Source organism: Antechinus flavipes, chromosome 1 (assembly GCF_016432865.1).
Source record: "Antechinus flavipes isolate AdamAnt ecotype Samford, QLD, Australia chromosome 1, AdamAnt_v2, whole genome shotgun sequence".
Classification (NCBI taxonomy): domain Eukaryota; kingdom Metazoa; phylum Chordata; class Mammalia; order Dasyuromorphia; family Dasyuridae; genus Antechinus; species Antechinus flavipes.
Window position 1 is genome coordinate 653,690,433 of NC_067398.1, and position 26,777 is coordinate 653,717,209.

General features: G+C 35.4%; 1 protein-coding gene across 1 annotated transcript; it reads left to right on the top strand.

Moving 5' to 3' along the window:
* The first annotated feature begins 16,079 nt into the window (after nt 1–16,079).
* LOC127548064 (beta-1,3-galactosyltransferase 2-like) lies at nt 16,080–17,099 on the top strand. The gene has a single exon (XM_051975237.1). It carries the CDS (start codon nt 16,080–16,082, stop codon nt 17,097–17,099), a length of 1,020 nt encoding a protein of 339 aa, XP_051831197.1.
* The last annotated feature ends 9,678 nt before the right edge of the window (nt 17,100–26,777 follow it).

Consider the following 26,777-nt stretch of genomic DNA (forward strand, 5'->3'; position numbering starts at 1 on the left):
CTGTATTTCCTGCCATCTTAATATCCCCAGATTATGCTTTTCTTTTTCTTTCTTTTCTTAATCCCTCCCCAGCATTAAACTTATGGGCACCACTTGCCTCATGCAGCTCTCCCTCTTTAGAATCCCTCCCAGTTTGAGGATGTAATCAACTTTTTGATTTGAGTCCCTTCCCCTTTCTTATACTTTCCCTTATTACTCTTTTCCTTTTCCCTTTTCCTCTCCCACTTTTTAATGAGATGAGACAAGTTTCTCTGTAAACCAAATATGTCTAATGTTTTCTCTTTGAGCCAAATCTGATGAGAGTAAGATTCACACAGTGTTCTTCTCCCTTTTTCTTTTGGGGTCTCTTTCAGAATGTGTCTGATGAATTCTTTCAATGCCTATTTTACCTTCTGATTCTGTTAAATCTGGACAGTTCTCTTTGATGATTTCCTGTAAAATAGTGTCGAGGCTCTTTTTTTCATCATAATTTTCAGGAAGTCCAATAATCCTCAGATTATCTCTCCTAGATCTATTTTCCAGGTCTGTTGTTTTTCCAAGTAGATAGTTAACATTTTTTTTTTTTTTTGGTTTTGCTTGACTGATTCTTGATGTCTCAATGAATCATTTATTTCTATTTGTTCAGTTCTAATTTTTAATGAGTTATTTTCTTCATTAGCTTTTTAAACTTCTTTTTGCATATGTCCAATTGAGTTTTTAAATGAGTTGTTTTGCTCTATGGAATTTTTTTCCATTTCACTAAATGGTTTTTTACTGAGTTATTTTCTTTTTCCAATTCACAAATCCTACTTTCCTTGGAGTTCTTTATCTTTTCCAATTCACAAATTCTATTTTCTGGGGAGTTCTTTACCTTTTCCAATTCACATTTCAGGAAGGTGTTTTCTTTTTTCACTTTATCAGATGTTTCTTTTAATGAGTTTTATGCATTTTCCATACTCTTTTGCAGAGCTTCTTTTTCTTTTTCCCATTTTTCTTCTAGCTCTCTTTTAAGATCTTTTATAATTTCTTCTAAGAAGTCCTTATGTGATGGGGATCAGATTACATCCCTCTTTGGGGTTTTGTCTGGAGACTGTCTGTTATTAGTCTCCTCGGGGTTGGCAACCTGCTCTCTTTCTGTATAGGAACTATCAATAGTTAGAATTCGCTTAGCTTTTTTATTCATTTTTTAAAAAAGCTCTTAGGGTCTGCCTTCAGGGCAAGGAGGTTACCAGCTTCCTTTACAGAACAGGGATAGATAGATGGACAGTAGCTGTCTGCAAACCATCTACAAAGAGCAGCCGCGATTGCCCTGGGAAGAGCCCCACAATGGAAGTATGGTTGCCCTGGGCAGAACCCCCCTGCTGTGCAGAAATGTGGCTGTGCTGGGCAAAAGCCTCGCACTGCAGAATGTGACTGCATAGCTGGGCTGTAGTCCATGTTGAATCACTTCTGGTGCCAGGTGGGTGTGGCCAGGTCTTGTTAAGCTCTGGGATTTTGGGATACACTCTACCTTTGGCATTTGTGTAACTTCTCTGCTGATCTACTGCTTTGCAACCAAGCAGAACAGCCAACCTGTGGTAGAGTCCTCCCTGCAAATTCTCCACCCACGGAGACCATCCCCACCCCCGTCCACTCAGTGTGCTACCCTCTGTGTTCTGCCTCCCTGCCTGCACTGACCTCCTCCACCCTATCAGACAAACCTTTTCTGGTGATCTTCCAGATTATCTTTGGCTGGTAATTTGTTGTACTCCCAATATTCATGGATTTTACCAGTCAAGCACTATTTCAGAGACTGAATTTGGTAATTAATAGTGAGGGTAGAAGGGGAGCTTAGAATGAAGTTTAGAATTCCATCTTGGCTCCACCCCCTTGATCCTGCTGGTCATTTCTTACAGAACAATAATATTCCATAACATTCATGCACCACAATTTACCCAACCATTCTCCAATTGATGGGTATCCATTCAATTTCCAGTTTCTAGCCACTATAAAAAGGGCTGCCACAAACATTTTTGCACATACATGTCCCTTTCTTTAATATCTTTTTGGGATATAAGCCCAGTAGTAACACACAGTAATGCAGCTTAACCAAGAGAGAGACAACTCATTGAAAGAGAACATTCACCAAGCCTGCCTTCACAGGCTAGGAATAGGGATGTGTCCCAAGTCATAGATATTGCCTTCTTCCTATTGCCTTTTTCTATTTATGGCCTATAAGAGCGATTTGGATTTCTTCTTGACATTATATGTCAGAAAAATAGAGAGAGGGAAGAGTTCTAATCTATTCTCTCTTCTCTCTTGCTAACTCTACCTATCTCTCATATAATTATGGGACACAAAGCAATAAATCTCCACTAATAAGGAGAGAGTCCCATATCACTGGGTTTTGGGGCTCAAATTAGATTAATTTCACAAATTTTGCCATTCTTGTGGCTACAGAAAGTAGATACAATTAGGTAGGTGGTGGCAAAAAGTAAATAGAATAAGCTTTAAAGTTTTTAAAAATTTAACATTTGGATTTATATTGGGTCAACAAATTAATTGGGGATTTAAAAAAATCACAAATTAGCTAGCTGATCTGTGCTCTGAACAGTACCTGTTGATGCTACAGCTTTGTGAAAGCAAAAGCAATATCCACTCCATATAGGTTTCTAAATGTTGTTGGTTGTCCTTCATTTTTTGAAGAAGACCAATGAAGAAGACCATTTTTTGAAAAGAATGCAGTATTAACTCCTGAGAGTTAATTTAAATCTAAGAGTAGATTTAAGTGAGGCAGAATTGTGCAACAATTAGTGTAAAATGCAAAACAGGTAGATGAATTGAATGTTTTTTCATGTAGATAATTTAGAGTTAATTCAATTGGATGTAATGTTAGAAGAATGGTAATGAGTTTGTGTTTATGTTTTAATTCTATAGAATGGTATGTTTGTGTTAAATTTATAGAATTGTGTTTATTGGTATTGTTGTTGTGGTATAAAAATTTAGTTTAAAAATTTTCCCTAAAAATCTTACATAATCACTATACTGACTAGTCATATCATATTAGGAAAACAGTCTGAAACAGAGACCCATACATGGTACAGTAGATAGAATACTGGACTTCACATCACGGAGACTTGGATTCAAATCATGTTGTAGATAGCTATTATGAAGTGTGTGACCCTAGGAAAATTACTTAATTACCTTTGTTTTTCTATCTATGAAATGTCAATAATCAGAGCATCTACTTCATAACATTGTGAACAAGGATTGCTTGGCAAATATTACAAGCTATGTAAAGACCAGCAATTATTGTAAGAAAGAAAAGCATTCAATATGAAATGTTTTCTCTTGTTTGCATACAAATTGATTTTATCCAAATGGTTAAAATTTTAATAAAACCTGAGCTAGGAAAGGCTTACTGACATCATCTACTACAGATACTTAGTGGATCCAGTAAACACAATTTCATCATTTTCTCCATCTTATCAGCATCCATGTTAGAGCAAAGACAAGCAGATAATGGGACAATCCAATACTGAGGCTTGGCAAGATTTACAATAGGATAAGAGAGCAATGGATTTGAGGGGAGAGGACAGTATAGCACTGAATTAGTTGGGTCACAAAGAGATAGGGAGAAGTGTTTATCTATTGCATGGGTGATTGCCTGGGAAACAGTTGAGGGGTGGAATGATTGGAGGTCACAGTGATAGCAAAGAACAGGATTTGTGATTGCAAGGCAAAAGGAAAAGTGAAATGACAACAGATCATGATCAGATAAAGGCATTTCAGAGTTTATAAACATGGAAATTGTTCACTTTTGAGATTAAAATTATGACCATCTCTTTGTGTAGCAGTGGAGTGGAGAAGTAGGTCATGGGAAATTAACAAATTGAGGAACTTGAAAGTTAATCTATTTGAGGGAATATTAGTATTTATAGTGGAAAGATGACAAAATAAGGCAAGAAATTACCTGGCTTTCCTAAACTCTCTCACAAACTATATAAAATAACATCTCAAAGAAAGTTTTAATTGGTAGAAGTAAAAGTCAAGGTAAAGCAAGTTATCTGCCTAAGACAACTTAGAAGAATGTTAGAAAAGACTGCACCTTCTGAGACTGGCATTTGACCAAACTGAAGTGCAATCGTCTCCAGGCATCTACTATTGAATAAACAAACAACAAGATTTGGGGTACCTGTGTTGGGTAGCAGCCTCAGCTTCAGGAACTTTCATTTCACAGACAATATTAGGGGACAGAGAGCTGAGCAGAGAAAACTGAGGGCCCTCCACTGGTGTTGGACATTGGGCTGTGTTGCCCTGAATTGATGTGGTTTTGGCTTATGGTTGTGAACAAGGAAAAGTAAACACATGACAATGTCTGTTGTCACAGTAGTCAGGAACCCTACTGATTGTGGGCACTCGTAGAGTCCCTGGTTTTGGTTTCAGAGCAGACGGGTGAACTGAAACTTGCAGCTGTGTGAGGGGAACATTTGTGGTGTCAAGTGTTGTAGGGGGTTCTGGTGGTGATACAGAGATAGAGAGGACTACCTGAAGACAGGTACCCAAATAGAGCTCAGGAAACAGAAGCACAAAAAAATCTGGGACTTGAAATATTATATCCCATACTTCACTCAATTGTAACACAAAGTTAACAGACAAGAAATAGGCCATTACAATTCTTCCCAATAATAATGCAAAAAAGAATCCAACCATAAATAATACTACAGTGATAGTGTAAATATACATTCAAACTCAGAAGAAGATAGTGAAGTTAAAACAGCTACTTCTTTCTCAAAGAAAAAAGCAAAATGCTCACAAGCCCAAAAAGAGTTTGTGGAAGAGCTTAAAAATAACTTTAAAAATAATTTAAAAATAATCAAATAATAAAAGTTGAGGAAAATGAGGAAAAAATAAGAATAATGTAAGAAAACAAAGAAAATTATGAAAAGAAAGTCAACTGGAAAAGATCCAAAAACTTGTGGAAGAAAATAACTCCTTAAAAATTAGAAATGTGCAGGGGGAAGCCAATGAGTTCTTAACATACCAAGAAATAATTTTTAAAAATCAAAGGAAAGATAAAAATAGGAGAAAATGTGAAACATTCATTAGAAAAATAATTGGCCTAGAGAACACCTTGAGGAAGGACAATATATGAATTTCTGGGTTATCTGAAAGTTATGATTTTATTATGAAAGTTATGATTATTAAAGAAAATTGCCTTGAAGTTTTAGGACAGGAGAGTAAAATAGAAATAGGAAAAAAAATCTACTTATCACCACCTATAAGAGATCCCAAGATGAAAAGTCACAGGAACATGATAGCTAAGTTTGGAACTTCCCAAGTCAAGGAAAAATTGCTACAAATAACTAGAAAAAAGCAGTTTAAATACTGTGGTGCTTCAGTCAGTATAATACAAAATTTATCAACTTCTACTTTAAAAGACTGAAATTCATGGAACAATATATTCTGAAGAGCAAAGGAGCTGAGCTTGCAACCAAGAATAACATGTCCAGCAAAGCTATGTGTAATCCTAAATAGAAAAAAATGATATTTAATGAACTAAAGAACTTTCAGTATTTGTAGAGAAAAGACAGCTACTGAATGGAAAAATTTGACCTATTAGACTCAGAAAAAATGCAAGAAGGTAAACATTAAAGACCAATTAATTATAAAGGGCTTAATAAGGCCAAAATCTTTATTTCTAATAAAGGGAATATTTCTAATATAGGAAAATATTACCTGTAACTCTTAAGAATGTTATCATTACTTGAGTAATTTGAAAGAGAATCTATTAATAGAAGACTTGGGGTTGAATATGATTGGATGATCTTAAAAAAATAAAATTTGGTAGAGAGAAAAAAATGAAATAATGATCTTATACAAATAATGCATAATTGGAAGAACTATTACAATGGAGGCAGGAAAGGGTGAAGGACTGGTAGTGCTGGAATAAGATTCTCATCAGGACTGGTTAAAAATGGAATAACATAACCATCCAGAAAGGTGTAAGAGTAATTTTAATTTGTAGAAAAATAGGAGGTTAAAGAGATAGTATGAAAGTGAAGGACTCTCAGAAGGTTGTTCAGGTCGAGAAATAAAAGGGTACAGAAAGAGAACAAGAAGGGATTCTTAGAAAGGATATGGAATAGGGTGGCAAGGGTTAGCAGTCTGGAATGTTTGATAGGGTAAAAAGAGAGAAAGATAAATAGTGATGAAAAATAGAATGCAAGGAAATGCACAACTAGTAATTATGACTTAGAATATAAATGGGTTAAATTCACCCATAAAACAGAAATGGTTAGCAGAATGGAGTAAAAATCAGAATCTGATAATATCTTGTTTAGAAGAAAAACATTTAAAAATGAGTTACACATAGAGTAAAAATAAAGTGCTGAAGTAGAATTTAATATGCTTCAGTTGATGCAAAAAAGCAAAGGTAACAATTATAATCTCAAAGTTAGAGCTAAAATAGATTTAATCAACTGTGATAAACAGGGAAACTTCATTATGATAAAAAGTACCATAGATAAGGAAGTAATATCAATACTAAACCTATGTGCACCAAATACGATCACATCCAGATTTTTAAAGGAACAGTAAAATGAATTAAAGATGGAAATAAATAGCAAGGTTATAGTAGTGGGGGACTTCAATCTTCCCCTCCTAGTACTAATAAATATAACAAAAAAGAAGAAAGAAATCAAGCGTATGAAAAGAATCTTTGATAAGTTAGATATGATAGAGAAAATATGATGGAGAGAATTGAATGAGAATATAAAGGAATGTGTCTTTCTCGCAGTAGTACATAATATCTTTACAAAAAATAAAACCAACATAGCCAAAATTAGAGGGAAAGCAAAAAGTTGGGGAAATTTTTTATGGATACTTTCTTGGATAAGGTCTCATATCTCAAATATACAGAGAAGTTTGTCAGATTTATATGAATATGAGTCATTCCCTAATTGAGAACTAGTGAAAGGATATGAACAGGTGGTTTTTCAATGAAGCAATAAAACTATATATAGTCATATAAAGTACTTTAAATTATTATTGATTAGAGAAATGCAAGTTAAAATAACTTTGCGATATCATCTCACACCTATTGGATTGGTTAAAATAATACCAGGGGAAAATGACAAATGCTGGAGGGGATGTGGAAAAATTGGTACATTGTTGGTGGACTATGAACTGACCTAATCATTTTGGAGAGCAATCTGGAATTGTGCCCCCAAAATTACAAAAGCATGTATATCTTTGACCCAGCAATTCTACTTTTAGTTCTGTTTTCCAAAGTGGCAAAGAATTGTAAAATGAAGGGGGATGCCTATCAAGTGGGGAATGGCTAGAAAGTTGCGGTATATGACAGTGATGGAATTTTACTGAGCTTTAACAAATGTTTGATTTTAGAAAAAGATATGAAAGGACATGCTATACACCTCTAGAAAAAGAACTGATAAATAGAACAATGCATAGCATAGTTTTCCACATATTTATAAATTTGTGTCAAATGATGACTTTCTTCAGTGTAGGTTCAGAATTTAAAATGTAATAAAAGTCTCCTAATAATACGAGAATCGGATTTAGGGAGAATAGAAAGATTATGAGTCAACACTGAACTCATTGAAATACACAGGAGAATATCATGAAAATCTGTACACAGCAGCCCCAGAATCTTGATTGAATTTTCATTGAATGAACCTCAAAAAAGGAGAGATTACTTGAGTGATAGTGATAGATGAGCAAGGTTGGAAGTGGCAGAGAGCAAGGAGTGTTCCAACTACTCATGGTCAGTAACTTGAGGGGTGAACAAGATGTGTGATAATGTAACTAAGAATTCAGTTATTTGATTGATACAGCTTGTCTAGACCTAACTAGCATTTGAGTGAATTTACTACTGAGGAAAAATTATTATTTTCATAATTATCAAGATGATATGTCTAATGAATATACTAATGATTTAGATTTCTTAGAGTTGCCTCTTCTGGCTTGGAGTCAGAGTTTTAACAATGCAGCTTGAAATGATCAATCAATCCTTGACAATGCTCTCCTGTGCAAGTTAAATGAGGTGAATCAAAAATTGTAGAACTTGTTCCCATCACAAAATTCTGGTCCAATCCTTTCACTAAGCAATGATCCCTGTAATTTGAAATAATCACTTGCAAATTGTTTCCACAGGATTGGAGAATACCCATACTGTTCTGGATTGGTGGGCTTGTCATGAGAAACTACTCAGGTCCTAAAATTAATTGGAGCCTATTCATTCAACAGGAGCTTGTTGAATCAATTCCACTTGGGTTGGGGGAGTGTCCCACATCATTTCTTCCCTGGGAAAACTATAGGAGAATTTCCTTCTTCTTACTAGTGCACAACTGACATTCTTACTCACAAGATACAATACCCTAATCAGACAGAATAATGCTTTGTGGTCCAGAATTTCTTGAATCACTGACTGTATCATATATGGTGATGTCATTTATCAATGTTGGTGAAACTGTTCAAAATAATTAAGAATTCCTTCTCACTTATGGCCTTGGAGTTAGACTTAGAAGTTTTCAGTCTAGGAGTGTTAAATAGCTACTCACCATCCACCTTCTATGCCTATGGCTCCTTGAAGAGAATCTGGATTATGACTCCAGTGGCAGTGTGCACAAAATTTAAGAGAAGGAAGGAATTGTAGGACTTGGTAAGATTTGTCAGATTCAACAACTAATAGCAAGTTCATTCTTCAGGATGAGAATTAAGACTATACTAGAAGTGCTTATTTAAGGATTCAATATGTTTATCCTGTAATAACTCTGGATAAAAGGAACAGCCTAGCACTACACCAATTGACAAGCAGAATAAAGTTCTACTTGCTTTTAAATTGGACTATCTTGATATCCCAGTCAGCATTGCTAAATTGCAAAGCTTTTTAGTTATATTCTCCAGGAAATTAAAAGGCTGTCTGGACAAGTATATTTAAAAACTGGGTTATCTTTACTAACTGCTTTACACTCTATATACCAATTTGAGGAAATGCTTCAGTCTTATTATGTGACTTAATACAGCATCAAAAATGATATTTGTCATCTGTTTTGAAGAATTTGAAAAAATTCCAATGAGAACAATGTATTTTAGATAAACTGGAATAATGTACCTTATTATTAATTACAAGATACAAAATGAGATCCTGGAATTAATATTATACTAGTAATAATCCTAAATAATAAAAAATAAAATAATAATAATAATAAAATACTAAAAATTCCATTTCAATTTGTTTTAATTTTTAGTTTCAGTTTGTACAGAAGTATAAAAAGGGGACTTTGTGAAAGTATATCAAAAAACCACTATTTAAGAACTGTTTGTTTATATCCCTTGATCATTCATATATCGGGGAATGGCTATGTACGACTAATAGCCAGTTCCCAATACATAAGCGGTCAAAGGATATGAACAAAAAGTTTTCAAAAGAATGGCAAAATATTCATAACCATTTGAAAAATGCTCCACAATACTAATAATAAGAGAAATTTAAAACTTTGAAGTTTTAATTCACAAACTGAAAATTGACAAAAGTGAACAAAAATATAATAAGTTTATTTTGGAGATGTTGGGAAGGGTAGACAGACACACTAATACTTGATTAGTGAAGCTATGAAATGGTACAACCATTTTGGAAAACAATCTGGAATTGTACAAGGTGGCCAAAATTTCTATACTCTTTTAATCAGAAATTCCATTACTGAATTTATTCCCCAAAGAAGGCATTGATAATAAAAAAAATGTCCTTACATATTTCAAAGTATTTATATCAGTACCTTTTTTTTTTTTTTGTAGTAGCTAAGAATTGGAAATGAACTAGATGCCGCTCAATTGGAGAATGGCTAAACAAATTGTGGTATGTGAATGTGTGAAGAATAAAATTATCCCACCTACAAAAAGAGAGACTGAGGCAGAGATTTGAGCCAATGGCTCTTTATTAAAAGATCCATGGAACCTTCCAATAAAGTGGACCTCAGATCTTCCTCATGATCTGAGATGCCACCTCTGTCTAGGGCCCTATTTTTATAAGGCTAGATGTCCTGTTGTGCTGAAACAGCTATACAGAATACACAATAATTCCATCAACTGACATGTGATGCATAAGCAATATGTCATCAGGTTTTAAGTTAGGTGAAACAAGAAATATCTCTTTGTAAGATGGGTAGATTTCTTCTTAATTTGGACAGGAAGAAATGGTACAAGCTGTCACAGTAAGTGATCCAAGTGGTCATAAGATGATTATCTGCTCCTATTGGATTGGTCTGGAAGTAAAAAATGTATTTGAGGGTTTCCATATAGTTGTCATCTCTGGTAATTGGATTTGGTCATCATAAAGCAAAACAAGGATAAAGGGCTTTTAGTTAACTTACTATAATTATAGAATCTGTAGCTCACAACTCTTGGACCTTATATATAGAACTCTGATATGATTCTGTCAAACTCATTAATACTGATTGGAATAGAATAAAGATACAAAATTAATTACTTCTTTCAATATTACTGTTTTGTACACAATGAGGAATATGATGAATACAGAGAAGTATAGAGAGATCTGCATGAACTGATGCAGAGTGAAGTAAGTAGAGCTAAGAAAATAACTTACACAGTAATTGCAACAATGTAAATGAGAAGAACAATGACACAACAAAAAAAATCAAGAATAAAGGTAACAAAATTATAAAGATCCAAAATTATAAAGATTTCTTTGGAACGAGATGAAAAAATAACACCAACCTACTCCTTCATGGAGGTGGGAGAGCCACAGACATTGTCTATTAGACATGTCTTCAGACTTTTTCAATCTATTGATCAGTTGTGCTGATTTTTTTCCTCTCTGAAAAATACTACTTGTCATTTGGGATGATTCTTTAGGAAAGGGGATAGTTGTAACAACAATGGTGATTTAAGAAACAAAGTATTATTTTAAAAATATTTAATTGAACATTAAATGGCTTTTTAAAACCCTCCCCTTTGGTTTCTAGAAATATTTAGAAATAATATTTCTCTACCTTGAAACTTGTATATTTTTACCTTTAGAAAATTTGGAATAATAAAGAATGGGGCCTTCCTTTGAAATAGAGTAAGGGGAATGAGCAAACTGCTTTTGCCTAGATTGGATCATTGCCTTTCCAGCCTTTTAAAGTGATCATCACATGACGCACTTGGGGATAGTGTCTTCTCTTTTGAAATTCAGAATTAAGATATCAGTTACAGAAAAGTGGTCACTGTGGTTATGTTGTGTTCTGACCCATTCAAGATCTTCAGAGCATCAACACTTATTGACTATACTCAATTTTGATGTATTCAGAATATTAGCAAGATACTGCAAACTTCAGGCCAGGCTTCAATATCTTTATGCTTTGATTATCCATGCAACCTCCAACAATTGGAGGGCAGAAGTAGCAAACATGGTAAAAACATTGACCTGGAAATGGACCCTGAGAATTGATCTTAAGAGTTTCTAATCCTAAAAAAACCAGTAGTCTTAGTTGAGGCAAAGGCTCAGCAAGAGAACAAGTATTTTCTTTAGTTAATTCAGATATAAAATGTGCTTCAGGAGCAACTGACAGGATTTAGCTCACTAGTCCAAGAATGCTTTAGGAAGATTATTTCATTTGTGATGGGAAACCTCAAAAACCATGCTTTTAAAGAAAAATGGATCAATGACATTAGCATTAGTTCATATACAGTATATGTAGGGGAAGTAGGTGGTACAATGCAAAGAGTGATGAGCCTGGAGTCAGAAAAACTTCATTTCAAATCTGTTCTCAGACAGTTACTATCTCTGTAACCCTGGAAAAGTCACTAAACTTGTTTACTTCAGTTTCATCAACTATAAAAATAGAGATAATAATAGCATATACCTCCTACAGATGTGGTAAGGATGAAATGAAATAAATGTAAACTGTTTAATAGAGTACTTGGTCCATAGAAAGTTCTACATAAATGTTAGCTATTATTTATTATTACTTATAATGATAGTTCAAAAGAAGAATAGAAAGATACAAATATAGAAGAAGATCTATGTTTTTTAAAAATGAAGTTTTCAGGCTCTCATTTTCTTATTCGCACTACTTATCTACCTTCTCCTTCTCTTGCTCTTTAGAGAGGAAAAAACCAAAACCCATTACAAATATATATATTGTCAAGCAAAACAAATTCCTGCACTGACCATATCCCAAAAATGTCTCCACCTTCATACTGAGTTCATCAGCTCTCTATCTGGAAGTATGTAGAATATTTCTAATAATATTATATTTCTAACAGTATATTATATCTAGTCTTCTGGAATTGTGATTGGTCATAGTGTAGATCAAAGCTTCTTAAACTGTAGGTCATTACCCTATATTGGGTTGTATAAATGAATGTGGGGGTTGTTAAATTATGATTTATTATTAGTAAATGTTTGAATTGTATACCTCTTTTACAAATTACATGTCCTGAGTCATATAAAAATTTCTCAGAGGAAAAGGGGTGGTGAATGGAAAAAGTTTTAAAAGTCCTGGTGTAGATCAGAGTTCTTAAGCATTCATAGTTGTTTATCTTTACAATACCATTATGTTGTATAAATATTTTTCTGGTTCTGTTCACTGCACTCTGTATCAGTTCAAGAAATCTTCCCATGTTTCTTTCTTTCTTTCTTTCTTTCTTTTTTTTTTTTTTGAAACAATACTCTTCATTCAGTGGAATCACGTGTATTAGTATGGCAAGCCAACATTTCAAGATGTTCTGGATTGTCTATTTGGAAATAGTTTCTCCTTTCTTCTATGGGCTCTGAAAATAGAGTTTCTGGAACACCTTACCCTTAAAGTTCACACAGATATGCTGAGAATAGTGGACAAGCCAAAATTTACCAGAGCAGAGCACAGTAAAGAGTTTTTACTTTAAAGTCCAATTTCAAGCTCCAAACATGCTTTAAACCATAACAAAAGTGGATTTTTCTTTTGCATTGTGAAGTTAAGAAAGTGATGAGAAATCACCCCATCATGGCTGAAAAATGTGACCTAATTTGTAATAAATTTCTGGAATATTATGTAACAATAATGAGAAATTTTAAACTCTCATTTGAGCAGAGTTTGAAATCTGGGTCAAAGCACCAGGATCCAGGGATCCAGATGGGTTTGTCTGCTCATCTACCTGTTTTCCCTGAAACATGAATTTATTTATCTCTTAGACTCATACTGCACCAAGTAGGAAATCAGTTTTTACTACACTCAGAGTGTGACATATCCCACCAAAATTCATCTAATAATATTTGTCCATTGCACAAAACAAAGGGGAAAATATTGCTGCTTATTAAAGAGAAGCCACTTATACAAAAGAAGCAAATATACTCATTAAGGAAAATGTATGTCATTAGCTACAGAAGAGATATCAGAGATGGGTACTTAACAGTATAGCTAGTTTTATGAAGTCAAAGTGAACTACCTGTTAGAAGGGGATTATTCCAGAAACTATGAAATTGTCCTTAAAAAAAAAAAAAAAACTATTGAGCCTCTTCATCACAATTAGAGGAGGAAAGAAGATACTGAAGGAAAAGAGCTGTTGCAGATGGTCCTATAGTTCATGCAAGGGTCATAACACCTTGTATGAATGGTAAATATAAAATAAAATAGAATAAGTTATGTTATTCCAAAAATTCATTTTCATATTTCTTTTACATTACCCATGTAGAGTGAATGCTCTTAAGGAACACAAAACAATTTATTCATTTTAATCAAGTAAGTTTTTAGATGCAGTTTTAATAAACTTGTTGGATGTTTTGTTTTTTTCCAATTAACAAGTATTTTTTTTTTATCTCCCAGCTCTTTCCCTCTCTCTCCAATGAGATATAAAGGGGAAACACACCCCTCATCACAAAATATGTGTAATTTTTTATTAAGACTTTTTATTACTCTCTACTGATCTAACTGAAACACAGTACCATTTGAAGATAATTGATTAGCACCCAACTGATCTGTGGAATGTTACACATCATTGACATCGATGACCCACAGTGAACATCATAAAGACCATAATGAAGAAAGACAGGACTTCAAATCTCTTTAATTCCAGAGTTGTTATAAATTCTCCTTTTCATGGACTCCCTACATATGTACATTACTACCATTGCACTTTAAATGTTTTCCCATTTTCCATCCTACAGAATGCTTATGTATTTGTGGGAGAGTCCCAAATTTTAATGGTAATGCTTTGTTACTCCTATTATTGCTATGGCATTTGGGTATTGTCTTTTCATAAAGAGTTCCTTGAATCTCTTGGCTGATTATTAATGGAAAGCACATGGCTGGGCTCATGAGCTAAAGTGTTACAAGATAGCAAACCACTGCAAAATCTCTGGAATCTAAGGTAGTAGTTGTTCTTTGGGGGACATAATCTCCCGTTATGAATATAAGTGGGAAAGTGAGCTCATTGGGAATTATACAGATCCTTTGATTAAAATGGAAATACCATGAAGGTAGAGACTTTCATTTATGCCTTTGGATTTCTAGTGCTCAATACACTGAAGGCAAATAATATGTATTTAATGAATGGTTATTGAGCTGAATGGAACTCAAGTGTCTCTTGGGTTTGGTGGTCTGAAGCATCTTTAGAGCCTAAAAGGAATCTACCTTGGAGTTGGTATGGTATTGCCCAAGAAGCAGCCATGATCACCTGGGTTAAGATAGGCAGTATGGCAGAGTGGATGGAGTGCTGGCTGGACTTGGATTCAGGTAAAATCTGGATTTGAATCCTGTCTTTACTGAAACCTTACTAGCTATATTTTCATGAGCAAATCATTTAATAACTCTGTGAACCTTAGTTGTTATTTGATTGATGCCCAATGATTCTTTAAGGGAGATAATACACTAAAGGAATTTGCAAACCTTAAGGTGGTAAACAGTAGCATTATTTTTATTCTGACTAGAGAAGACTTCTCTCAGATTATATCCTGTTTTATCATGGCCAATCAGATGCAACCACTGATGCACTTAGCACCCTCCACCTTCACTCATCTTTGCACCTCCCACCCCACTAAGAGCAGCTTTGAATCAAAGCCAGATTATCTGGGTTCTGAGGCTGTCACATGATGGACCCTGCCCTTAAATACCAATCAGCACGTTTGCAAGAAGAAATTAGCCATTGCTTTCTGTAGGATCTGCTCTTCTCCACACCTCTAAGAAAGCTCAGGTTGGGTCACAGCCCTTCCTTTTCCACCTCTACTCTCTTCCCATCCTTGCCTGCTTGGCCTGGGTTAGGAAGTACCCTCTGAATTGTTCTCCTGCTGTCACTGCACCCTAGGACCTGATGAAAACAGGGTTATGTAAGTACTCTTGGTGACCAGAGAAGAGGGGACACAAGGGAGGGAATCTAGGTGGGGTGATCTCAGAGTTCACAGCAAATTCAGAACCCTAGGTTTCTTAATGACAGAATTGAATTCAATTTAAGGAGTAATCTTTAGGCAAAAGAGAATTCAAGCAGAATTTCTTCTAGAAAACTTGGGCAAATTCCACCATTTATTCTTGCCTTCACACTGCTATCACCAGAAGGTTGTTAGGGGGCCCTTCTTGCCCTTCCCTGTCTAATAGCTCTTTGCACAACCAGGGGTGACAGTCCATGAACTGGCACTTGGGGCCCCCTCCAGCTCTTAATCCTTCTCTCTCAAAAAATAGAAACATTCACAGACTGTGGGAACATTAAAAATCCTTCAGTTGAACTGTTTTCATTTCACATAAAAGCAAACCTGAAAAAACAAGAGCAGTGACTTGTCGAAAGTAAGTCATAGAACTCAGGACTTCTGGCTTCCAGGACCATGAACCATGGTCTCTCCCCAATCCCTCTCACTTGCCTGCTCAGCTTTGTCTCCCTTGGTGCCTCAGTGGCACTTTGTAAACTGATTTTGCACAAATCGGGGTTGGTTGGTGAGGAACCTCCTTCCTTACTCCCCTGCCTTTGTTTCTCCCAGTGTTCCCCAATATACAAAAGCTATTCCCCTATACCAGGAAAGATCTCACCCATGGAAGGAGAGAAACCTGGGCATGGGACAAGGTCTGGGTATAACTACTCAGCACTGACCTGATGTCTCATTCCTCCATATCCAGAACAAGCTGAGTACCATGAAGCTGATGAAATGGGAGCTGATGCTGGGAGCTCTGCTGAGCACAGCCTTTGGGGGGCTGTTGTTGTTGTTTCTGAGTCAGCTGCTAGCTTCTTGGACAGATCTGAGCTCTCCATTCACCAGGACCTCTTCCAAGAAGTTTGAGTGGCAGGCTCAGACACCACCCGCCTTGGTCCCGAGGGTTCTTCAGTCCTATTCTTTCCTGCTCAACCATCCTGACAAATGTGAAGATCCCAGAGGTCCCCCCTTCCTGCTCATGCTGGTGATGACCCGGCCCCAGGAAGTGGGGGTGCGCCAAGTCATCCGGCAAACATGGGGCAATGAAACCTTGGTGTCCGGGGTGATTATCCGCCGCCTCTTTGTTCTTGGCCTGCCTCCACCTCTCTTTGCCCAGGAACTTCAGGACCTCTTGGAGGAGGAGGATAGGGAGCATGGGGATCTCCTCCAGGTGGGCTTCCTGGATACATACCACAATTTGACTTTCAAGGTTCTCACAGCCTTGGAGTGGATGGCCCAGTCCTGTCCCACTGCCCAGTATGTGCTCAAGGTGGATAGTGATGTCTTCTTAAACCCCAATTACCTAGTACAGCAGGTGCTGTGGCCCAATGGACCCACACAGCTAGATTTCATCACAGGCCACATCTACAGAGGTGCAAACCCTGTACGGAAGCAGAATCAGAAGTGGTATATGTCCCCAGAGCTATATTCCCACAACCAATATCCAGACTATTGTGGGGGCCCTGGTTATGTGATGTCTGGCTCCCTGGCCCTTAGGATCCTGGCTGTAGCGAAGTCAATCAAGCCCATCCACTTGGAGGATGTGTTTGTGGGGTTATGTCTACAACAGCTTGGGGTGAAGCCTACTCCTTCTCCCCCCAACACCTTCCTGATGTTTTGGAGGAAGTATGACCACTGTACCTTCCACCGACTTGTCCTGGTTCATCACTTCCAGCACCAGGAGTTATTACAGATATGGCCAGACTTCATACTATCCCATAGTGCCTGCCCCACAGGGTAAGGGTCTGTTGTAGGAGCCCTTGCTCTCCCTTCCCTCATATGGCTGAACAGACACCTAGCCCACCCAGAAGGATCTATTCAGCTTGGTGAGATAGAAATTGAGGAGTAGTGTGGGTCTCTGTGTCAGCTCCTCACTCCAGAGAGCAGGTAGCTTTGGCCTGGAGAACAATGAACAACTTGTGGTATGTGATTATACCAGAATTTTACTGTGCTGAAAAAACTGTAAATATGAAAACTTCAGAAAAGGATGAGGGCACTTATGTGCATTACTGTAGTGTGCAGTAAGCAGAGCCAAGAAAAATAAAACTACAATAGTGTAAATGGAATTCTGGCTTTTCTCTTTTTGCCACCCTTTTTGCTGGTGTCTTTGGGGGCAATTCTTATTTTTCAAGTCCTGCATGGATGCTGTGAACTGGACTGGTGAGAGAAGAACTTCTCCTCTTCACTCTCTTTACCCTTTAATCTTTACTTTTATGCTCTTAGAAATAAACCTGGGGGCATTAGTTTCTGTTTCCTGTTCTTTACCTTTAGTTTCAGATGCAAGAGGTGATTCTCCTGGGACTGAATGGTTGAGCCATGGAAGGGATGGTGCTGCCTGGTTAGCCTGGCGTGGAAGCCCTGAAAAGCAGGGGGACTGGGGGCTCAAGCTGGAGGGGTGTTTTGGACGTGCTATGGGGGCTGTACTTTATGAGAACAGAACTAAGCTAAACCAAATCCTCTTCTCCTCTCAGAGACTAATGCTGTGAAATGCGGAGATGGGGGTGTCATGATGCCCCCATCTATGTTGAAGAAGTAAATTTGTATTTTTGTGATTATGTCTTCTGAATTAAATATTTTTTTAAAAATTGTATGTCCAACTCAAACACAAAACAAGAAAAGGAAAAAAAAACCATTGCTATGAGCACAGCAGAAAATAAGAGTATTCAATATAAAGCAATACATTTCCATTTTAAGAATAATAAATATTTCACATTGTGTTCAGTGCAGTCCATCTTTTTTTTTTCTTCTTTTTTTTTTTTTTTTGCTTCCTTGTAGGTTTTCTTTTGTTCTTTTCTGTGCACTTTTTACTTTATTTCTTTTTCCTCTTTGTTTCCCTCCTTGCCTCCTGGCTCACAATGAAGTGTATACTTTACAAACACATGTATATTTATATATCTAAACATATAGATATACAATATAGATATAATAAATATATAGAGATATCTGTAAATTAAATATGTATATTTTACAAACCCATGTATATATATGTAAAAATATATACACATAATATAGATTATAATACATATACATAGATATCTATGCTCATACACATATAGTTTATATAATACTGTATTATACTTATTTCCACTTGTCCTCTATATTTCTCTGAAGATGGATAGTATTTTCCTTCACAAGACCAAATCTTTTCATATTTTTCTAAATCTACCAGTTCAACATTTCTTACAGCACAGCAATATTTCAACTTTACACTGTTTGGTTATTTAAATAATCTGAAACTATATTGATTAATGACTGACATATATTGTGACTTTTCTATTTTTCTCTTTTGGTTAAATCTATTTTAATCTTGAGTTTGTATGAGATAATGATTACTATCTGTGTTTTTTTACATAATAAATTCTACTCCTGACCTTTATTTTATGTAAATTTTGTATGTTTCTCACATTTTTATGACATTTCTTGAAAGCAATATATTGCTGAGTTCAAATTTTTAAACTACTATATTTTTCTGCTTTATTGATGAATTTATCCAATTCACATTCCAAGCTATAATTACTTGTTTATTTTCCTCACTATACTATTATCCCTCCTGATTCCCCTGCTCTACTTTTCTTTACCTTATCCTATTCCTCTTGCCTCCTTCCTTTGCTTCTAGTGAATACCTTGCCCTCTTTTCCCTTCCTTCTCCTCCTTACTTTTTGTTATTGCCCTCTTTCTGAATTTAGAAAACTTTTATACTCGTGTGTGTGTGTGTGTGTGTGTGTGTGTGTGTGTGTGTATGTGTGTGTGTATTGTTCCCAGGGAGAATAAGGTTTTAGCATCTTTCCCCTGCCTAGATTCTTTTGTAGCTATTTTTTCTTTTTTGACTCAGTTTATGTGTGTATCTGTGTGTAAACAGACACATACACATCACATACACTTGCATATATATGCATATATATGAATCACTCCATCATCCTCAGCTCAGTACAGGTTTTACCCAAATAAAAATGGCAGTTACAAAAGAATGGTAATACTTTATTGTGTCTCTTATGATTGGCCCTTAATGTTTACTTCCTATTTCTTCTAGATGTTATATGTTGAAATTTCCCTTCAGTTCTTCTGTTTTTGTCACAATTATCTGAAAGTCTTTCAGTTCATTAAATATTCATTTTTTTCCATTAAGGATTATTCTTAAATTTGCTGGGTGAGTTATCTGTGGTCATAATCCCAGCTTCTTTGCTCTTCAAAATACAATATTGCAAGACCAATGGTTTTTTCCTGTTGCTTCCAATATTTTTCCTTAATCTGGGAGTTTTGAAACATGGCTATGATATTCCAAGTTTTCCTCCTAAGATCTCTTTTAGATGATGATCAGTGGATTTTTTTTCTATCTCTGCTTTGTCTTCTTGTTCTAGAGCTTCCAAGGCAAATTTCCCTGATATTTTTTTTGTAATATTGTATCAAGATTATATTTATCATAATTTTCAGGCAGTCTAACTATTCTGATATTCTTTCTTCATCTCTTGTCCAGATCAGTTTGTTTTTGATGAAATGTTTTCACATTCTCTTCTAGTTTTTCATTCTTTTCTTTTTGTTTTATTATTTTTGTGTCTTAGCATGTCATTAGCTTCCCTTTTTCCTAGTCTTCAAGAAATTATTTTATTTATTAAGTTTTTAGTTCTCCATTTTAACTTGTTTGATTTTCTTTTCATGATTTTTTAAAAATTTTCTTGGATTACTCTTTTTTTTCCTTCTAATTTTTCTTCAGTCTCTTTTACCTAATTTTTAAAGTCCTTTTAAAGTTCTTCTAAGAAATCTTTCTGGGCTTGGGACCATTTAATATGTTTCTTTGAAAAAGGAATGGCTTTTTAAACTCCATTTTCTTTTTTTGAATATGAACTCTGATTATTGCTATCCCATTGTATCTGTCTAAAGTTAGATTATTCCTCCTTTGCTTATTTTTTTTGTTGGTTTTGTTATATTTTTAGCAGCTTTTGGTGTGATGAAGTTCTAGTTCCTAGGAACTGGGAATGATACCTCAAGCTTCAGGACCTCCTTATTGTTATTTTCTGTGTTCTGTCTCCAGGCTCAACCTTGAGCTCTCCTTTCCACTTTTACACCATGGCTAGAACCCTAAGTGCACAGTTTCCAAAATGATCCTACACTCTTTAGTCCCTCCAGTGGCTGCAAACTACAGTTGTCTTCATTTCCCTGGAACTGAAAGAAGGACTCTGCTCATCTGGAAATACCCACAGCCCAACAAGGTCCCACAGCTTGTGTTACTGCATTCAACAAGTGTGTGCTAGCTTTTTCTCCCCCATAACAGCTGCTCAGTTCAGCACTCATGTGCTCAGCACAGCTGTGTTTGGTGAGTGTGGATAGTCCTTCAATACTTGCCTACTCAGCTGTCATTTTCGGTGAGATAAAAGTTTCTAAAACTAAGGCTACTCCCCAATCCCAGATACTCCAGGCTTGTTTTTTGTTGATTTCATAGAGTTGGCCTGGAGGTGTTTGCCCTTCACAGCAATCAAAACTCTGCCCCTGAAGATCAAATCTTTCCTGGGTTTTCTTAGGTTGTCTTAGGAGAATTGCTTTTTACCCTAACATTTATTTATTTCCCCTGTTGTCCATTCTCTCCGAAGCAGTGTTGTGTCTTTTCGTGTGGAGGAATTTGGAGAATCAAATTTTTTCTGACCTATTCTTCCACCTTTTCAGAATCCTTTCCTAAATAATAAGAGCATCACTATTACATGTAGGGCTTTGTCTGGAGTAAATTGGAATCTTCCTTTTTGTGAGGCTCCTCAAGAGATTCTCCGTCTAGGATTTCTGAATTTTGAGATACCTTAGGCTGCAAAATTCTAGAAAAACTAGATTAAGTTGTTATGGGCTGTAAATGTGCACTTGATTTTTTTAATTGTGAGTTATATGTAAAACTTTTTTATATTTATTTCTGGCTATACATGTATATTTTTAAATGCACATTTATGAATCATGTTGGGAGAGAAAAATCAGAACAAAAGAGAAAAACCAAGGGGGGGGGAGTGAACATAATATGTATTGATTTACATTAATTCTCCATAGTTATCTCTCTTAAATGCAGATGGTGTTTTCTATTCAAAATTTATTGGGATTGCCCTTGGATCATTGAACCTCTGAGAAGAACCAAGTCTTTCATAGTTGATCATCACACAATCTTGCTGTTACTGTGTACAATGTATTCTTGGTTTTGCTTGTTTAGTTCAGCATCTATTTGTATAATTCTTTCCAGGCCTTTCAAAAATCAGCTTATTCATCACTTTGTATAGAAAAATAATATTCTATTACTTTCACATACCATAATTTATTCAGCCATTCCCCAATTGATGGGCATCTGCTCATTTTCCAATTTTTTGTCACCCCAAAAAGAGCTGCTACAAACATCTTGACACATGTAGGTCCTTTTCCCCTCCTTTATGATTCCTTGGGATACAGACCCAATAGCACTGGATCAAAAGATATTCACTATTTAACATGTTTAGGACTGCTTGCCATCTGGGGGAGGGGGTGGAGGGAAGGAGGGAAAAGTCCTAACAGAAGTGAGTGCAAGGGATAATGTTGTAAAAAATTACCTAGGCATGGGTTCTGTCAATAAAATGTTATAATTATATAAAAAAATGCACAATTTCATAACCCTTTGGGCATATTTCTAAATTGCTCTCCAGAATGGTTGGATCATTTCACAACTCCACCAATAATGCATTAATGCCCCAGTTTTCCCACATCCCCTCCATAATTTATCATTTTCATTTCCTGTCATCTTAGTCAATTACAGAGGTGTAAGATGGTACCTCAGCTTTTTTTTTTTAATTTGCATTTCTCTAGTCAATAGTAATTTGGAGCATTTTTTCATATGATTATAGATAGCTTTAATTTCTCCATCTGAAAATTGTCTGTTCATATCCTTTGACCGTTTATCAACTGGGGAATGACTTGTATTCTTATAAATTTGACACATATTTTAGAAATGAGGCCTTTATCAGAAACACCAACTGTAAAAATTTTCCCCAGCTTAGTATTCTCCTTTTAATTTTGCTTGTGTTGGTTTTAAACAGTACTAGAACAGATGAGTGTTTCTAATTCAGTTCCATTGCTATAATTTTCCAAAATTTTCATTTTTAATTGCGTGACTATTTTAAGTATTGATACTTTTTGTTATATTGAATTCTATGTAAAGTTAAAAATACTGATATGTTCTAAATTATTGAATACTATATAAGTATTAGTACTAAGTTTACTGTGAGAAATTCGGAACCATTATCTTACTCCCATCTAGAAGAAATATTTATCTTGTTGCTCTACATTTGTTAGACTGAGACTGCTTATCTTTTGCCAAATGAAAATGCTCTACAGCTTCTTAGGGTAAGAATGTGTATGTGTAAAATTTGTTTCTTTATTTCTGCATAAAATCTTATATAGCTGACATTCTTTGCTACTTCTCTAACTGAATCTTTTTTTCTTCCGTTTTTAAAATATGTTAGAATTAGAATGTTTTCATTTGCATTTGTCTAATTAATAGTGATTTAGAACTTTTTTTCATATGACTATAGATAGCTTTAAAAAAACTTTTTTGTTTTTTTGGTTTTGCTCTGTCTTCTACTTGTGGGTTGAGAAAAGTTATATAAAATAGTATCTTTTTTATATAGTAATATTGTAGTGATAATCAACTGTGAAAGACTTGGTTGCTCTGATTAATACAATGATAAACAATAATACTAGAGTACTCGTTATGAAAAATGTTTTATATTCTGAGTGTAGATTGAAACATATTTTCCCTTATTCATTTTTCTTTAAAATATATTTTTTATCAATAGTATTTTACTTTTCCAACTAGATGTAAACAAAGTTTTCAAAATTATGCTGGTAAAGCAAGTAAAAAGACATTGCATATGCTTCTTCAGAGATAAAAAAAGTTATTCCAAATTTGGGATGAGAATTGGGGAAAAATTGTGTGCGCGTGTGTGTGTGTATGTGAGAGAGAGAGAGAGAGAGAGAGAGAGAGAGAGAGAGAGAGAGGCAGAGACAGAGACAGAAAGAGAGACAGAGAGAGACAAAGACACAGAGAGAGGGGGGTGGAGAGAGGGAGAGAAGGAGAGAAGGAGAAAAAGGAAGAGGGAGAGGGAGGGGGAGATGGAGAGGGATGGAGAAAGTGTGTGCTAGAGACTGACAGACTTAGATAGAGAGACAAAGCTAGAGAATTCTGCCGATTTGTTGGGGACAGCAAATTTCAAACAGGAAGTAGCATGTAACCTGTGCTTTTCTGGGCATGATCAGTTAGTTCCCCTAACTTGGAAACACCTTTGAAAGATCTTTGAGCATTCTCAGTTTGTCTAAACCATGTGAGTTCCTTTGATTGATTGATTTTAAAACTGGCAAGACTGAGCCATTCTCTCTATTCAACTATATTCTTTTCCTCCACTGTCTGCTTTTAGCTAACTCCTATCTATTGTACCCATGACTGAAACAGTAAAAGGGAAAATACTTTCCTTTTTCTTCTCCCTCACTTTTAGCCACCTCTAAGAAACTGATCTGGAGGTATTTGTTTCAGAAGTGTGTTGTTTCTCCTCCATTCCAGGTATTAGATGTGATTCTAATTGGACTGAGAATTTGAACCATGTTGATTTTGGAACTAGGAGATTACAGACAGGATAGTATAGGAAGCCAGCCTTGCATGGAAGCCCCAAGAAACTAAGGTGCTTGGAATTTGAGCCCCAAACAGGCATTTTGGACTTCAAACTGGGACTGTGCTCTATGGGAATCAAGTTAAATTCTGAACCTGATCTTCCCCTTTCCAGAACTAAAGTGGTAAAATAGGGGAGGGAGATTATGCCTTCCCCATGTTTGAAGAATAATTTAGTGTATTGTGATCATTACCTCCTACAGCAAATATTCTTTTAGAAACAAAAAGATATAAATAGAAAAAATGTCAATAAAATAATACTGAATGCTATGAACTTCATTCACTAATCTCTAGCTATCTCTAGCTATAGTCCCATTCATAAAGCTCTTTAACTTTCAGAAGTAAAATGGCGATCACTACTAACCTTTGTGTGTAGTCTCCCTCATTAGGATGTAAGATCCTTATGGGCTGGGACAGCCATTGCTTTTGTAAGTAAGATCCACAGGTCTTACAAAAGTTCTTGGAGCATTTTAAATGCTTAATAGATGTTATTTAATGTATTCATTTGTGAGGTTTCTGTTTATTCTACAGGTTTGGACCTCTCATTTAAAAATTCCTGAATCATGTTTATTTAGTTTAAATTTTTTTTTTACTTTTTTTTTTAACTTAATAGTATTTCTCTCCCACCCTCGATTACATGTAAAGATAGTTTTCAACATTCATTTTTGTAAGATTTTGAATTCAAGATTTTTTCTTCCTTCCTCTTTTTTTTTTTTTTACCTCTTCCTTCCCCAATACAGCAGGTCATACATGTGCAATCATTTTTTTTAACATATTTCCATATTAGTCTTGTGAAAGAAAAAGCAGAACAAAAGGGAAAAACCACAATTAAGAAAATACAAGGAAAAAAAAAGTGAAAAGAGTATGCTTTAAACTGCATTCTGTCTCCACAGTTTTTTCACTGGATACAGAGGGCATTTCCCATCCCAGGTCTATTGGAATTGTCTTGGATCACTGTATTGCTAAGAAGAGCTATGATAGTTGATCACATGATCTTGTTGTTACTGTGTCCAATCTTTTCCTCGTTCTGTTTGCTTCACTTGCTTCACGTACAGTTTATGTCCGTCTTTCCAGATTTTCCTGAAATCAGCACTATTTCTTATAGAACAATATTATTGTATTACATTCACCACTTATCCAGCCATTTCTCAATTGATGAGCATCCTTGTGGGAACCCTTAATTTCCCTTATCTTCCCTATTCTTGTCCTACCACTTTCTCAAGTCACCAGAATTCTGGAACCATGAATCATGATCAAATCAATTCTATCATTCCTGAAAGTGGCATCCTCTATAGGATTCTATATCCTCTATAGGAATTTCCAGTTCCTTGTCATCATGAAAGAATTGCTACCAACTTTTTTGTACATGAGTTCTTTTTCCCTTTTTATGATCTCTTTGGGATACAGACCTAACAGTGACAATGCTGGATCAAAGAGTATGTACAGTTTGATAGCTATTTGGACATAATTCTGAATTGTTGCTCAAAATGGCTGGATTAGTTCACAACTCCACCAGCAATGTGTTAGTGTTCCAATTTTCCCACATCCTCTCCAATATTTATCATTATTTTTTCTAGTTATCTTAGCCAATAAGAGAGATATAAAGTGGTATGTTAGAATTAGAATGTTTTCATTTGCATTTGTCTAATTAATAGTGAGTTAGAACCTTTTTTCATATGACTATAGATAGCTTTAATTTCTTCTTCTAAAACTGCCTGTTCATAACTTTTGACCATTTATCCATTGGGGAATGATTTGTAGTCTTATAAATCTGAACCATGTTTTCTAAACCATTTTGCATCTACATGTAATTTTCTGTTTGAAGAGTTTAATTCTTCAACTTCAACTCTAGATCAACTCAAACTGGAGAATTCTATTAGGTTCTTCAGAGAGTTTCTTTCTCTCCTTGGCAACAATGTTGACATATATCTTCATGATGGTCTTTTTTTTTTTTTTTTTAAAGAATGTTTAACTTGTTGGAGGGGGAAAGATGTTAGAATGTCCTATGAAATGATGCTTCTTTTTGCCTTTTGATTCACATTAAAATCAATTCCATCAATTCTGGTATTTCCCTCCCAAAGGAGAACTTGAAAGTTATCCTTCCCTTTAGCTACAATTGTTTTTTCTTTTTTCTTTTTTTTTTTTTTTTTTTTTTTTTTTTTTTGGTTTTTGGGGTTTTTTTTGGGGTTTTTTTTGGTTTTTACTTAGCATGGACTTTCTTGCCCATTCTTCTCCTGTGCACACCAAGTGCTCTCTGAGGATAGTTATGTGATTTTGTACACAATATTTATGTAACATATGTAATTTATGTTATATCTGTAATATTTGAGCAACCAATAGCTCAGAGAACAATTTGATACACACAACACATATATTCAAGGAGGGTTTGTTGGAGGATATAAGTGATAGCTGGTTGAATCTTGAATGACTAGTAAGTGTAGGGAGAATGAAAGCTTCCAAAGCTCTCTCAGGTATTTACAATGGGAAGGTGGGTTCCTGTGGGTCTGTAAAACTCCTGGTTCTCCCATAAGCCTACTCTATTCCAGCACAACATTCATCAGATTCAGTTTCACTAAGTATTTCTGTTCACAGACCTGATATTGAGAGGACTCTATTATGGTTCCCAAGAACCTCATCATCTTCCAAGACTCTATCAGCCTTCATCATCATACTTCATCACCTCATTAGTACCATATTTCCCTGGGATCCCCCTGATTGGAGGGGAGATAAAAGGGCTCTTCTCAAAGCCTTCTTTTAAGG

Excerpts from the sequence above, each read along its gene's own strand:
- LOC127548064 (XM_051975237.1), top strand. The coding sequence starts at position 16,080 with ATGAAGCTGATGAAATGGGAGCTGATGCTGGGAGCTCTGCTGAGCACA.